The following is a 15,801-nucleotide window of genomic DNA, read 5'->3' on the forward strand; positions in this document are numbered from 1 at the left end:
TTCACTCTAATATTTAAATATAGGCCATTTTATTGGTAAAGGATTGCAGCAAGCCAGTTAGAGAGTTAGGCTATTGAAGAGTATGAATAGGGGGCATGTCCTATTCTCCTGTCCAACTGAACATAATATAGGTAACAATAAAAACCACAAGTCCAGAGACCACGACAAAATAGGATGACTTTAATTCTCTCGAACACTGGATTATGTTGTATTTACAATAGATATATTTTAAAATTCCATGTAAAACTATAGCACTTCCACCAGACTGGTTATTTTCAGTGATCAAATACGCAGCTATCTGCTATCCCGCAGACATTTGTTGTTGCTGTTATCAGCTCCTCCTCTGTTGTCACATTCCTGACACTATTTTTGCGAGGTGCTCCTTCTCCTCCTGGGCTGCCTCTGGCTGCAGTTCATCCAGTGGCTCTGAGGACGCGTCGTCGCTCATCTTTTTCGCCTCAGCTTCTTCTTTGGCCTCAGTATCTCGTTTCACTGGGCCACTTTTACCGGTATCTACCTGGTCAAGATAGTCCTTCATTGCCTCTTCGTACAATTCATAGGGAAATTGCTCTTGCGCTTCGACGGCGCGTTTGGAATTCTCCCCGTCGGGATACTCGGTCAGTACTTTAGCCGCAAGGAACGTCAACTCGTCCTCGTCCACAGAGTCGTCGTAATCGTCTTTTCTCTTGTTGGGAGCTTTATTCATCTCTGACATGACCAGGCTCCCGCGGTGACCACTTGGCGTCACAAATCTTGATACAGTGGTCTTATAAGGCCGCTGTTTCTGGTAGTATTTCTGATTCCTCAGGTTATCCAGGATATTTAGAATGTCCTCGGCCTTGAAGTTAGGGGTGATGTAGTTGGAATATTTCTCAGGCAGACGCCTGTTGTAATAATTGCCGATTCTGCCCTTGTAGCGAGGCACGGGTTTCCTCTCAAGCCCTGCCACGGGGCGCTCTTGTTTTCTGACTTCCCCTGTTATCAGCATCTCGATGAGCTCATCGGGTGGGATTTGCATTTTCAGCGATATGGCTTTCAGCTTGTTGATGGCTTGCGGGTCGATGAGAGACGGCCGGATGTACCTCTTCCTGTTGTCTTGGAGGCCAGCCTCTCGCTTGGCCTCCTGGTCACTCATCTCCAACACCTTCAAAATGTAGTAATCCTCAAGCTTTGTGTCGTCGTCGGCGTCTTGAGCTGCTGCACGGCGCTCGATGGTCTCCACATCCTCCGCGCTGTCCCCTAAACCGCGCTCGTACTCCTCATGGCTCCCCCTCACCAGCTCCTCGGTCTCCACCTGCTCTTCCAGCGGTACCCAGTCCTCACCACCCGCGACATCCTCGTAGGCGAGATTCCTCTCCTTCATGTACATGTCGTCATCATCATCCTCCTCTTCCTCCTCGTCGTCGTTACTGTAGAACTTCTGGGCGGCGCGCTTCTGGGCCTCTTTGGCTGATGATAGTTTTCCGAGCTCCTCGAAGATGGAGCGCATGTTGGCCAAGCTTTGCGGGGTGTACTGCTCATTCAGGTCTTCCGTGGCGCGCTTGGAGGAGCTGCCCCTGGCTTTCTCGTCGTCCTCGAACATCAGGGGAAAGCTCTTGTGCTCTTTCACCATGCCACCGTAGTCCCCCACAGCAGCTCCGTCCGAGCCCGCTGGCCTTTGCCTGATTTTAGACGCACGGCTCGGCTGGTCCAGCGCTCGCAACAGCTCTCGCGCCCACTGCGGCGTCTTGCTTCCCATCCAGCCGCCATCCCCGCGCACTGGCTGCGGCGCGCTCTCGTCTTGAAGGGACGCCAGCTGCACCAGGACGCGGAACTTTTCCACCTCGTCGTAGTCAACCGTGGGTCTCTCTAGTCCGTCTGTTCGCTCCTTCATACTACTCTCAAGGTACTCCAGTGCTTTGACCATGTTGGAGCTGGGGGCCAAGTATGAGCCCGTGTCGCGATAGTGCCGGAACGGCGCGCCCTGCACCGCGCAGGCATGGAGAACTGCGAGCAAGACAGCCACTCCTCCTATAGCATGCTTGGGAGGTAACAGCAGCATAGTCCCTGGAAAGCAGAATCATCACATAGTTGGAATTAGAGCAAAGCAAACAAAGCACTCATTATGAAAATATGCAACATGACAACTTCTAAAATCCCGCTTACAAATATGCCACCTTTTGTAGACTATTGACTTTGTTTTGAAAATGAACATATATATTTTCCCATCATAGCCTACAGAAAATTACCGAATGAAAAGGTGCAATGCTTGTTGTGTGGTCCTGAATTAATACGGGCTGGGCTTTGTTACAACACCTTTTTAAGAGACTAGCCTACCCCATCGCATGAGTCACCATCCGTTGTCAAGGTAACCTTTTCACTTGTGGCTATCGCCTCAAATAATAGGCAAGCTATTCGTCTGAAATCTCATCATAATGCGCGTGAATGGTAGATTTCCTTTAAATCTCCATCATATCCCGTGCCGTGGACCACCAACCAGGTAAACAACGGTATCGCTGCAAAGAATGAATTCACCCCAGTGAAAGATGCCAGTGAATGCCGAGAAACAACATCCGTAGATACACCAGCAAGACAATATCATGACAACACAAGGCTGTAAAATGCAGCGAGGACTTAAAAAAACGCACAAATGGATTAATGCCAATCTAAAATATGCTCTTTACCTTTTGCAAACGGCTCAGATGACAGTCGTAAACATGTATAGCATCTCCCCTGCCTATGGGAACGAGTGCTGCTGTGTGATTTTCAGCACCAGGACAGCTCCCTCCGCTATATGAGGCAACACCTGACTAGTGCGTCACCGAAACACACGCAACAACCGGCGCTTACATATTCATAGGCCTATTAATGATTTAGGCTATGCCTGTGATAGCCTATGTCACGAAAAGGAAACCAATTCTATTTGAGCTGGGTATTTGAACCACTTGCCTGGTGGTCTAGCCTACATCCTTTTTTGTTCATGCGTGCCTAGAAAGATTTCATTAAGGCTAAATCTCTGTATTTTCATTTTGGAGTGAAAATTGTAGATTGAGAGATAAATGAAATATTTGTCTGTCCTTTCTGTTGGCTAAAGCTTTTTTTTTCAATCAACATATTAGGCTACACCATTTTTTTCATTGTGCAACCTAAGCTGCCTGTGAGCGCCTCGGTGTTCTTTGCGAACAACGAACGACATAGCCTACTATTTCAAGCGTTGTTATTAAACGCCAGGCTATTTCATAACAGTTAATCATATCACATTCAAAAAAAGGAACAGCAGCCATCGCCAGCGGGCAGCATAGAGTTAAACTTGGCGGTGATGACTCACACGCTAAATCCGCACAGTGGGACAGAATCGCTGTCGCAGATCTTTCCTCTGCATAGAGATAGAGAGAGAGAGAGATGCCATTGATAAACGCCCTTGTGTGACGGCCGCCCGCGGCTCTCAAGTCCTCACTGAGCGCCTCACGACGCTGGCGGGCATCGATCTCGCTGAGAGTTCGCCAATAGGTTACCACGCTGGTGCAACTGCGGGGGTCAAGTCTTAAGTTGTTTGGAGGCACCGCAGTGCATAATATGCAGATCCTTGTCTGATGAAGTTTTTTTGTGTGTGAAAACAAACTACTAAAACTAAATCTAGCCTCTATTTCAGAGACACATAGTTTATCCTATTTTAAATTAATGAATGTGTACCCATACTTTTCTCCTCCTCCCCCTCCCCCCCCCCCACACACACAATTTCCCTGTCCCCCTAAATCTTATTTTTACAAAATATCACACAATGCACAAAAATTCACAGGCTTTAATACAGTAGTCAGGGTCGTAGTGGTCATATCGAAAGTGGCAAGAGGGTTTTTGCATTTTGATTAGACCCTTACATGGCCCTTACATGACATGCCCAGCCTTAGGATAGGATGTGAGCACATTGATCACATGCAGGCATGGGTTGTGCTTAGGTGCGTGCGTGTGTGTGTGTGTGTGTGTGTGTGTGTGTGTGTGTGTGTGTGTGTGTGTGTGTGTGTGTGTGTGTGTGTGTGTGTGTGTGTGTGTGTGTGTGTGTGTGTGTGTGTGTGTGTGTGTGTGTACATGCGTGTGCAGTGGATGGGGGATGGGACTTACGAGAGAACACTTCAGTGCTTTGCTCATTCCTCTCTCTCTCTCTCTCTCTCTCTCTCTCTCTCTCTCTCTCTCTCTCTCTCTCTCTCTCTCTCTCTCTCTCTCTCTCTCTCTCTCTCTCTCTCTCTCTGTGTCTCTTTGGCTTCTGCTTGTTTTTCTCTTGCACGCATGCATGGGCGCGCACATGCACACAGACACACAGAGAGAGAGATTCACACATACACACACAGCCACACACGCATACCCTGTCACTCACTCTGTCAGTCATGCTTGTTAACTCTCTGACACACACACGCACAGGCAGCACAGGGGCAAGTGGGGGCGATAGCTGTCTCTACATGTGTTCATTTCATTCATAAAAATATCTCAGCTGACTGACTTGATTGGGCGGTAGTGATGACATCACGAGGACAGGTCACTGTTGTCCTCCTCACATTTCTTAGCAACAGTATTTTTTTCCCTGTTCTTCTCTTCTTTTTTCCTATTTTTGTCTCTTCTTCTCCGTGATTTAACACATGAACAGAAATAGAGTTCACACAAATGTGTCAAGCCTAAAGATCTATGAGTTGGCACATTATACAGACTAGATTGAAATAGCCTACTGTGCATTTGAACAATTGAAATGTCATTTGCAGAGTTATTTTTTTTTTATTTATTACGTTTATTGGCTAGAGTGGTCCTGGTCCTACTATTCGGCAGTCTGCTTGGAAACAGATGCACCCCCTTATTCTTTTTGTGCATTTAGAAATTGGCATCTGTAAACATAAGATCGTATATCTAATCAAGCACATCTACTACCCAGCCTGGTAACCCAGGTACATGCTACTGCATATACTGAGTCTCCACGATTTTTTTTTTTATATTATCGTTGCCAATATGAAGTTTCATTTCACTTGACATTCAAATTTTATGGGACTTCTATTCTATTCTATTCTATGTTCTGTTCTGTTCTGTTCTCTTCTCTTCTCTTCTCTTCTATTCTATTCTATTCTATTCTATTCTATTCTTTGTTCTGTTTTATTCTATTCTATTCTATTCTATTCTATTCTATTCTATTCTATTCTATTCTATTCCATTCTATTTTATTCTACAAACATGTAGAGGGTCATCTCATGAAGATCCAGGTTGATTGAAACGTTGCTTTTTTTTTGCATATTGGCAGTGTGCAGACCTATCTCCTTCAACAAACGGGAAAGCTGCATTGAGACACACCTCTGCTGCACCCGCCGCTACCCTCTCAGTGTCTTCACAGCTTTTGTTCTTCCTTGTATCATTTCATCAGACAATACCAGAGCTTCTCTGGATCACAGCATATCATTATCGAGGGTATACATCATCAGTCTGCATTTAACAGGGACCTGTAATGATGAATGTTACCTCAGCGGATTCTCCTTGATGGGAGCAACGATTAGGACCTGTGTGTGTGTGTGTGTGCGTGCGTGCGTGAGAAAGAGAGAGGGAGAGAAAAATTGTGTGACTGACTGTGTAGATATATTTCGGTGTGCACCGTAAGTATATGTGTATGTACTGTATGTATGTGTTGTCTGTCAACCCCATAGGCTAAAAATATCCTGGCTTGACTGCTGGGGGTTGGCTGGCTGGCTGACTGACTGGTTGGGAGAGAGGGAGTTGTTTGGTGTGATGTGACTGGCTGGGGGAGAGAGGGAGTTGGTGGGTGTGATGTGACTGGCTGGGGGAGAGAGGGAGTTGGTGGGTGTGATGTGACTGGCTGGGGGAGAGAGGGAGTTGGTGGGTGTGATGTGTTTGTTGACTGTAACAGATGCGCCTGGTAGGGGACTGAGTGTGGGCGGATGCTCTTGACAATGAGTGGTGAGGGGCGGGCGAAGGTGGAGGTGGAGGTGGGTGTTGGAGTGGCATTTTGTGTGTGTGTGTGTGTGTGTGTGTGTGTGAGAGAGAGGGAGCATTAGGATGCAGAATGCATACGTATGGATATGCAATTAATGGTGGAACTGTGATCGGTGGGGCGGTAGTTGGTTTCCCATTGTGTGTGCGTGTGCGTGTGCGCGTGTGTGTGTGTGTGTGATAAAGGGGACTCCTGGCACAGTGTCAGTGTGTGAGCAGTGTGAGGGTGTGTGCGTGTGTATGCAGAGTGTGCTGTAGAGGTTGTTTGCATGTGAATCCTGGCACAGATATGTTATTGGTATGTTTGTTTATATTGTATGCGTGCGTGTGTATTGGTCGTTTGGCACCACTGAGAAGCATGTTGTGGACTCACTGTTAATTTTGTGTCTGTGTCTGTGTTTGTGTGTGTCGTGATATTTTCATGTCTCATGTCTGCAGAGTGGTGAAATTTTGGCATGGTTGTGGTGGGGGATGCAAAGAGATTAGGGCTGTAAGCCTCCCAAAACCACCCTCACGTGCACACACACTCACACTCACATGCTTGTGTGCACGCACACACACACACACACACACACACACACACACACACACACACACACACACACACACACACACACACACACACACACACACACACACACACACACACACACACACACACACAAAGCATCAGTCTCTCTCTCTCTCTCTCTCTCTCTCTCTCTCTCTCTCTCTCTCTCTCTCTCTCTCTCTCTCTCTCTCTCTCTCTCTCTCTTTCTCTCTCTCTCTCTCATCACTCAGCTGCCTCCTCTTCTCAGCGACGTTCGACAGCTTGACAGGCCAGATTACATGCTTGGCCCGGTCTCGAGGACGAGCTGATTTGATTAAACTCCTCCAAAAACATCAATTATCCCACGAGGAGCGCAGCGCAGAGGAGGGCAGCGCAGCACGGCATACTTCCGCTTCAGCAGGGGCTCACTGGAGAGAGAGAGATGGAGGGGAAAGGGATGCCTGGCACTGTGTGTGTGCGTGTGTGTGTGCGTGTGTGTGTGTGTGTGTGTGTGTGTGTGTGTGTGTGTGTGTGTGTGTGTGTGTGAGTGTGTGTGTGTGTGTGTGCTGTGAGTGTGTGTGTGCTGTGAGTGTGTGCTGTGAGTGTGTGCTGTGAGTGTGTGAGAGAGAGAGAGATGGGTATGTGCGTGATTGTGTTTGTGTTTGCGTTGTCTGCAGATTGCTGTGTGTTTGTTTTACTGTTTGTGTGTATGTGTGTGTGCGTGTGTTTGCATGTGTGTGTGTTTGTGTGTGTGTGTGTCTAGATGCAAATGAGCAGTTAATGAACAACTTGTCAACTTCCTGAGCATAAAATAAATAAAGCCACGCCTCTTCACTCCATCACCATTCTCAGGGCATTTGTTTCTGGTTCTGTTATTCCCTCTCTGTGGTGCAAGCCGCTATAACCAGGACCGGACTAATGCACAGGCTAGATATGACTGCAGCCTAGGGGCCCCCACCACAGGTTAGATATGGCTGAAGCCTAGGGGCCCCCACCCCAGGCTTTATGGCTGCAGCCTAGGGGCCCCCACCAGCCAGAGGGACCCCTGATTGGGCGGAAGTGAAAGTGAAAAAGTGAAAAATTGCAGAATTGTGACAAGCTACAACGTTGAAAATGTATCTTGTTGTGTTCAGTACAGTTGATAGACATGTTATCCTTGCTTAATTATGACACTGTCTATGTAAATTAGTTGCAATATTTGCCTTCCAGGTGGGGCGCACAGCAACCTGTAGCCTAGGGGCCCCAGCCCATCTTAATCCGGCCCTGCCTATAACATTGCTCCTTTTGTTTCAATACTACAGTGCACCGCGCTAAGCCCTCCCCAATAAATCTCTGCATAGATTCAAGTAAACGTATGGCATCAGACGTATGACAGTGTCATGACACCCAAAACAGTGTCATGACAAGAATACACAAACATGACATTCAAAACAGTGTCATGACACAGAACAGACAAACATGACACCCAAAACAGTGTCATGATTCAGCCATTGAGTTGTTCTGCCGCAAGGGTTTGTTAGCCAGGCCCACATTCTAGGGCCAGGCCACACCCTCTTTATGACGCGACACCTTCGGCATTCCTTCTAGTCAGGCCCCGGGCAATATAGATCATGTTTCTGAGCTTTGGAGAAATCAGGAGCTCCACAGGCATGGTTTGTCTAGTTTACAAGCATTGTGTGTTTGTCTCTTGTGTCTGCTTTTCATTCTTTTGTTTCATAACTCGCTTGTTCCCAAGAGGCTGATTGTGTGTGGAGATGAATTGTTGAAGCAAAAACATTTCACAGTTTATTGAATCCTCTTTCATGTATTTGCTGCACAAGTGCACATGGAGATTTTTGCATTTTATTATTGGAAATGACTGTCGTCCTGTCATCTGTGTGAATTCTTGCTCTTCAAATGTTTTGAGAACTTATGTTTTAAACCTATATATAAAATGCATTTTATATGTCTTGGGAGTCCAAGGCACTCTTCTGGTCCAATATGTTTTAAAGCCTTTATTTAAATATGGCTATTTATGAATTAAAAATGATCTGGCAGACACAAACACCACAGCAACACCAGACACCTCTTCATATGTCTAGTAAACATCCATCCCGAAGCCTCAATACAGTGCGATGGCGTTGGGCTATCGGACAGGCCCATTAGCTCAGCGGTCTCGTACTGTGCCTCCCATTGCCGAACCGATGCGTTGACGAGGGTGGTGAGTTCTCGGCCCCGAAGGGGATAAACTGCGCGGGAACACCTCCGTCACATATGTCAAAAACATCCAAGTACAAGTAGATATGGTGCAAGATGTTGAAAACATAGACTTCTTAAATTGATGGTCACAAGTTACTTACTAACACTGAGTTTAAAGAAAGTAGCAGTGGTGGCTAAATTCACTCCATCTGAGCTGAGAAATGTGACTGATGGAAGTCATAAGAGCAGGGATCAGCCAAGACCATGCCAGCCAGTGTATTCTGGATCCAAGTGGACGGCAGCCAGTGTACAAGTATTCTGGATCTGCAACACTACCCACTCACAGGGCTCTGCACGTCAGCTCAGATCACGGGCTGTCAGACCTTAGTCATCTCTCACTGCTGGGACAATATAAAGAGATGCTAAAAAAGGAAGGAAGAAAGAAAGAAAGAAAGAAAGAAAGAAACAAGCAAAATAACAAACAAACAAGCAAACAATATTCATTAGGAAATAGATAGATAGATAGATAGATAGATAGATAGATAGATAGATACAGTGCCCTCCATAATTATTGGCACCCCTGGTTGAGATGTGTTAAAAGCCTTAAAATAAATTCAGTGTTTATTGCAGAAGAATGCTGTCACACTGAACATTTTAGGAAAATGTAGCCTTCAACTCAAATGAATTGTAGGAAAATAAAAAAAATCCCTGACTAAAAAATAATTATTTCTCATTAAATCACCTCTTCCACAATTATTGGCACCCTTAACAATTCCCAGGAAATAAATATAATTGAAGCATTTCTGTCATTTCTACAGTAGTTTACAAAGTTTACCAGAGTATGTAGGAACATTTAATTAGTAATTCATCACTTCCTGTTTCCCTGGGGTATAAATATGACGTGACACCGAGGCCATTTCTCTTATCCACTCTTAAACATGGGAAAGATAAAGGAACACAGCATACAAGTGAGGCAGATGTGCGTCGACCTTCACAGGTCAGGCAGAGGCTACAAGAAGATTGCCACTCAACTGCAGCTGCCCATATCTACTGTGAGAGGAATAATTAAGAAGTTCAAAACAACTGGAACAGTGGTAAACAAGCCTGGACGAGGACCCAAGTTTATTTTGCCACCACGCACAGTGAGGAGGATGGTAAGAGAAATCAAAATATCTCCAAAGCTCACTGTTACAGAATTACAACAAATGGTAGCATCCTGGGGTCACAAAGTCTCCAAATCAACCATCAGGCGCTGTCTACACGCCAACAAGCTGTTTGGGAGGTATGCACGGAGAAAACCTTTCCTCACCCACAATCATAAACGCAAACGTCTGGAGTTCGCCCAGCGGTATTGGGGCTTCAACTGGGACCGTGTGCTTTGGTCAGATGAGACCAAGATTGAGCTTTTTGGCAACAAACACTCTAAGTGGGTCTGGCGTGCCACGAAAGATGCGCATGCTGAAAAGCACCTCATACCCACTGTGAAGTATGGGGTTGGGTCAGTGATGCTGTGGGGCTGTTTCGCTTCCAAAGGCCCTGGGAAGCTTGTTAGGGTGCATGGCATCATGAATGCTTTGAAATACCAGGACATTTTAAATCAAAATCTGTTGCCCTCTACCAAAAAGCTGAAGATGGGTCGTCACTGGGTCTTTCAGCAAGACAATGACCCTAAACATATGGCCAAATCTACACAGAAATGGTTAACCAGACACAAAATCAAGCTCCTCACATGGCCATCTCAGTCCCCAGACCTCAACCCCATTGAGAACCTGTGGGGTGAGCTGAAGAGGAGAGTACAGAGGAAAGGACCCAGGTCTCTGGATGATTTAGAGAGATTCTGCAAAGAGGAATGGCTGAAGATCCCTCTTTCTGTCTTTTCCCATCTTGTGAAACATTATAGGAGAAGATTAGGTGTTGTTTTGTTGGCAAAAGGGGGTTGTACAAAATATTAACAACAGGGGTGCTAATAATTGTGACACACATTATTTGATGTCAAATAATTATTTCTTTATGTGGGATTTTTTTCCCCACTGAATAAATGCACTTGTATTGAAGGTTGGATTTTTCTCTTTTTTTCCATTAAAGTCCCATGTTATTTAGAGAAAAATAATAATAATTGGAAGCTAAAAAACACATCTCAACCAGGGGTGCCAATAATAATGGAGGGCACTGTAGATAGATAGATAGATAGATAGATAGATAGATAGATAGATAGATAGATAGATAGATAGATAGATAGATAGATAGATAGATAGATAGATAGATAGATAGATAGATAGATAGATAGATCCCTCCCTTCCCTCTCTCCAACAGTGTGAATGGAGAGCCATAGAGAAACACACTATGAGTGTCGGGTAGCAAGTCTGCTCTGTGCTTGCAATGGCTCAAGTGGAGGGGAATGTATTGCGCTTAGCGTAACCTGCCTTTTAGCAGTATAGGCAAATGACAAAAATATTATGAAAGATATCATGAAATTTGATATTGTATGAAAACAATATTGATATCACGATATAAATGCGATATATTGCACAGCCCTAATAAATAAATAGATAGATAGATAGATAGATAGATAGATAGATAGATAGATAGATAGATAGATAGATAGATAGATAGATAGATAGATAGATAGATAGATAGATAGATAGATAGATAGATAGATAGATAGATGCCCTGGCACTGACACCTCTCTGTGCTGGTGAGGCAGCTGAGGTTCCATTCTTAGCCCACCTGCCTGTGGAGACCTCCAGGCCAGCCTCAAGCACTGATGAGCAGAGGGGGAGGAGGAGGGGGAAGAGGAAGAGGTTAGGCCACTCGCACACATTTAGGAGAAATGATCCACTCTCAACGTCAATGTCAGTCAGCCCACACACACACACACACACACACACACACACACACACACACACACACACACACACACACACACACACACACACACACACACACACACACACACACACACACACACACACACACACACACACACACACACACACACACACACACACACACACACCTCTGGAGAGCTGTAACCTCCTCAATTCTCTTTCTCACCATCAAACACACACACACACACACACACACACACACACACACACACACACACACACACACACACACACACACACACACACACACACACACACACACACACACACACACACACACACACACACACATTTTCAGTTTTTTTACACACTTTTTAACAGCCCACCACTGACTCACCCGCTGCTGCTTCGCCACACTCCAGAGCGCCAGCTCGCTGTTGTCATGGCGCAGCATCTTTTTCAGCCCTGGTCGCCATGGTGATCCATCCACCTCTCCCCCTTGCACTTCCTCTCTCTCAAGAAGGGGAGATGATCAGAGCGCTGCCACAGGTGTCTGGATAATGAGAGGGAGGCTGCTAATAGCACAGCGTTATGGGCAGCTCTACTTCCGCTCTCTCCCTCTCTCTCTCTCTCTCTCTCTCTCTCTCTCTCCGTTTTTCTTTTCTCTCTCCCTCTTTGTATCTCTGCCTTTTCTTTTCTTTCTTCATGTTGTCAACCTCTTTATTTACACCCTCCATCCTCTACCACTTGTTCCCCCACATCTTACTTACCTAATTATCTTCAGTTGTTCTCATCAGTTATTGCATGCTGATGTCCAGGTTTCCTGGAAAGGACGGATGAGAAGAGAAGACAGGAGAGGAAATGAGAAGACAGGAGAGGAGAAGTGACATAAGAAAAGAGAAGTGAGGAGAAGGAAATGGGGGTGAGGGAGAGGAGAGGAGGTAAGGGAAAAGCGCAGGAGAGGTGAAGAGAAAATAAGCGAGAGTATGGCATAAGAGGAGAAGGGGGGAAGGGACAGGAGAGGGGAGGAAAGGAGCGAAGGGGAGGTAAGGGGAGAGGAGAGGAGAAGAGAGGGGGGGAGGGGAGGAGAAAAGAGGAGGTACGGGGGAGGAGAGGCGAGCAGGTAGAAGAGAGGAAAGGAGATGAGAGGAGAGGAGAAGAGGAGAGGAGAGGGCAGAGAAGAAGAGGTAAGGGGACAGGAGAGGAGATGAGGTGAGAGGAGAGGAGAGGAGAGGAGCAGAGCAGGAGAGGAGATGAGGTGAGAGGAGCAGGAGAGGAGAGGAGAGGAGAGGAGAGGAGACATGACAGCCTACTCTGGAGATTCCCTGGCACATTAGAGTGCTCATTAAGAAGAACAAATATGGAGACTTGTTAGAGCCTCCGCTCATCGCACCGCCATCACCACCGGCATCATGCTCTCCTCTCCTCTCCTCTCTTCTCTTCTTCTCTCCCCTCACCAGCCTCTACTCTCTTCTCCCGTTACCTCCTCTCCTCTCCTCTCCTCCCCTCTACCTTCCTCTCTTCTCTTCTCCTCTCCTCTCTTCTTCTCTCCCCTCACCGCCTCTCCTCTCTTCTCCCATTGCCTCCTCTCCTCCCCTCTTCCTTCCTCTCTTCTCTTCTCTTCTCCTCTCCTCTTCTCTTCTCTCCCTCACCGCCTCTTCTCTCTTCTCCCATTACCTCCTCTCCTCTCCTCCCCTCTTCCTTCCTCTCTTCTCTTCTCCTCTCCTCTCCTCTTCTCTTCTCTCCCCTCACCGCCTCTTCTCTCTTCTCCCATTACCTCCTCTCCTCTCCTCCCCTCTTCCTTCCTCTATTCTCTTCTCCTCTCCTCCTCTCTTATTATACCATACTCTCTTCTTCTTTTCTCTTCTCCTCTCTTCCAGTACCTCCTCCTCTCCTCTATTTAACCCCCCATTTCTTACCTTCTCTTCCTCACTTCTATTTTCTTATTCTCAGCCAGTGTTATTCTCATCCGGCGTCTCATCCTCTTCTACCTTCTTCTCTTCCCTCCCTCCTCCAGCTCTGTCTCAGCCCCTGCTTCTTCTCCATCTGTTTCTGTGTCTCCTCTTGCTCTTGCTCTTGTCTTTCCGTCTCTTCCTCTCCGTGATGCATGTGGTGTCTCTTAGCAGTTGGTGTTAGCATCTTCTGTTGTAAAAAAAAAAAGCAGCCGAACTCTCAATTGCAATACTTGTTCTTTCATGTTAGCATGACTCACAGACAGACGTCTTAGCATCTTGGGTCGAAACATCATGCTAGCACACTAAATAAAAGAGCAAGTAATATGGTTGAGTGCAGCTTTTCAACAACAAATGTACCGATCCAGTTGCTCACACCAAAAAAACATAAAGAAATACATTTTAAAAACACAGTTGGAAATTGAGCGCACATCCTAAAAAATGTATTAGCATGTTTCAAATACTGTCCCTCCTTGAAGTGCTGCTTTCCTCCTGTGTGTTGCTCCCCTCAGTCACAGGGTCACTCCTGTGTCTTGTTTTACTCACACACAGGGCTGGCCTGGGGGAAAAATAGGGCCCGGGCACTTTTGGCTTAAAGGGGCCCCTCATGATTAGTGGTGCAGAACTGACTCACCGTTTTTTTTTTTCTTTCTGAAAAATAGGGGCCCACGAGGGTGCGGGGCCCACCTGGAAATGCCTGTTATGCTAGATGGACAGTCCAGCCCTGCCCACACTTCTTGTATGCCTTCCATAGTCCTGCCCCTGTGTTCCTCTGCTGTCCCCTACTCTTTCTTTCTTCTCCTCCTGCCAAGCCCCTACTCCATCCCTTTCTTTCCTGCACAGTTCTACCCAACCCCTCATTCTCTCCATTCACCTCCTCCCCTTTTCTTCTGTTTGTGTGGTGTTTTTTGTCTTCTCTCCTACGACTCTTGTCTGTCTCGCGAGCCATTCTTACATTCGCCTACTGTTCACCTTGGCTCTGAGTGACTCATCTACACTCCTATGAATGACGCATTCTCTTGCGTCTCTGTGTAAGGCGGTGAAGACCAACCAAGCCAGCACCACCACCATGTTTTCTTCTACTTCTCTACATGCATCTTTAATAGTTTGGGCCGGATTAATGCAGGTCTGGATTAAGATAGCCTGGGGCCCCAAGGCTACAGGTTTCTATGGGCCCCTGCCAAAAGGCGAATTTACATTTACATTTTACAGTGTCATCATTACGAGCTAGGAATTAAGGATAACATGTCTACTAACTGTGCTCAACACAAGCAGATGTTTTTCTTTTCAGTATTGCATATTGTCACAATTATGCAATTTTTCACTTTCACAAATGTATATTTTGAACTTCGGCTTTTTTCGCACACCTCAGCTGGCAGGTGCGTCGGAGATGGCACCATGGGTCACTCAGCAATAGATTGCCTGATGAAGGTCTAGTACCGAAACGTCGTTTATTAAAGAAAGAACAGCGAAATGGTCAGTGTGCGGGAGTTTCTTTAAACAAATGTATATTTGCCCTATCTATTGGCAATTTTGGGAGAAACAAGTCAGGGGCCCTTTACCCAGAGGGGCATTTGAACCCCACGCTACCCTACCACACATCATGCATGTTCAAGAACTTTATTTTCTTCCTTTCCACTCCTTTTTTTGTACTGTACAAGAATTCTCAAATGTTTTGAAACATATTTTTAAAGCCAGCATCACTGGAATTAGACTTCTTGTGGTTGGGAGATGCATGAGCTAACCTGCTCATTACTGTTAAATGTATGGTGGGCACCCAGCGTGACCCACAATTAGCACCGGCCAGCCGTGCGGCTACAGGCTTGGCTCCCACGTGAGGTGGAGGAGTGGAAGGCAGGCGGCAGGGCGGCTAATGAGAGAAAGCGTGGGACTTGCCAAGTTCTCTCTCTCTCTCTCTCTCTCTCTCTCTCTCTCTCTCTCTCTCTCTTCCTTGCCTCTTTCTCCGTCTCTCTCCCATGACCACATTAGTGTGTGTGTGTGTGTGTGTGTGTGTGTGTGTATGTGCCAACCCCCCCCCCTTCTCTCTCTCTCTCTCTCTCTCTCTCTCTCCTGCCTCGCTCGTTCTCCGTGTCTCTCCCACAACCACATTAGTGTGTGTGTGTGTGTGTGTGTGTGTGTGTGTGTGTGTGTGTGTGTGTGTGTGTGTGTGTGTGTGTGTGTGTGTGTGTGTTTGTGTGTGTGTGTGCACGCTGGCATGGTGTGCTGCGTTTGGTGTAGGGGCTGGCGAGGCGAGCGGAGCGGGTATCAGAGAGAGACAGATGAAAGTGACCTTTGCCTGCTTGGCTGTCTACACCCTGTGGGAGGCTTGGTGGTCATTAAAACCCAGCAGACCCAT

At 46.5% G+C, this 15,801-nt stretch overlaps 1 protein-coding gene across 2 annotated transcripts; it reads right to left on the bottom strand.

Annotated features, from left to right (window-relative positions):
- Window positions 1–164: 164 nt before the first annotated feature.
- Window positions 165–2,759, bottom strand: scg2b (secretogranin II b). 2 transcript variants are annotated; one of them, XM_063220185.1, is made up of 2 exons: window positions 2,664–2,759; window positions 165–2,046 (listed from the first exon to the last, which is right to left on the bottom strand). In XM_063220185.1, the coding sequence occupies exon 2, from the start codon at window positions 2,039–2,041 to the stop codon at window positions 350–352; it is 1,692 nt and encodes a 563-aa protein (XP_063076255.1). In that variant the 5' UTR covers window positions 2,042–2,046; window positions 2,664–2,759; the 3' UTR covers window positions 165–349. The 2 variants fall into 2 exon arrangements, with proteins under 2 accessions (XP_063076255.1, XP_063076256.1); XM_063220186.1 differs by lacking the exon at window positions 2,664–2,759 and adding an exon at window positions 2,229–2,323.
- Between the last annotated feature and the right edge of the window lie 13,042 nt (window positions 2,760–15,801).

This window comes from Engraulis encrasicolus, chromosome 16 (genome assembly GCF_034702125.1).
Source record: "Engraulis encrasicolus isolate BLACKSEA-1 chromosome 16, IST_EnEncr_1.0, whole genome shotgun sequence".
Classification (NCBI taxonomy): Eukaryota; Metazoa; Chordata; class Actinopteri; order Clupeiformes; family Engraulidae; genus Engraulis; species Engraulis encrasicolus.

Bases quoted from the DNA above. Each gene is read 5' to 3' on its own strand.
- scg2b (XM_063220185.1), bottom strand. From the start codon at position 2,041: ATGCTGCTGTTACCTCCCAAGCATGCTATAGGAGGAGTGGCTGTCTTG.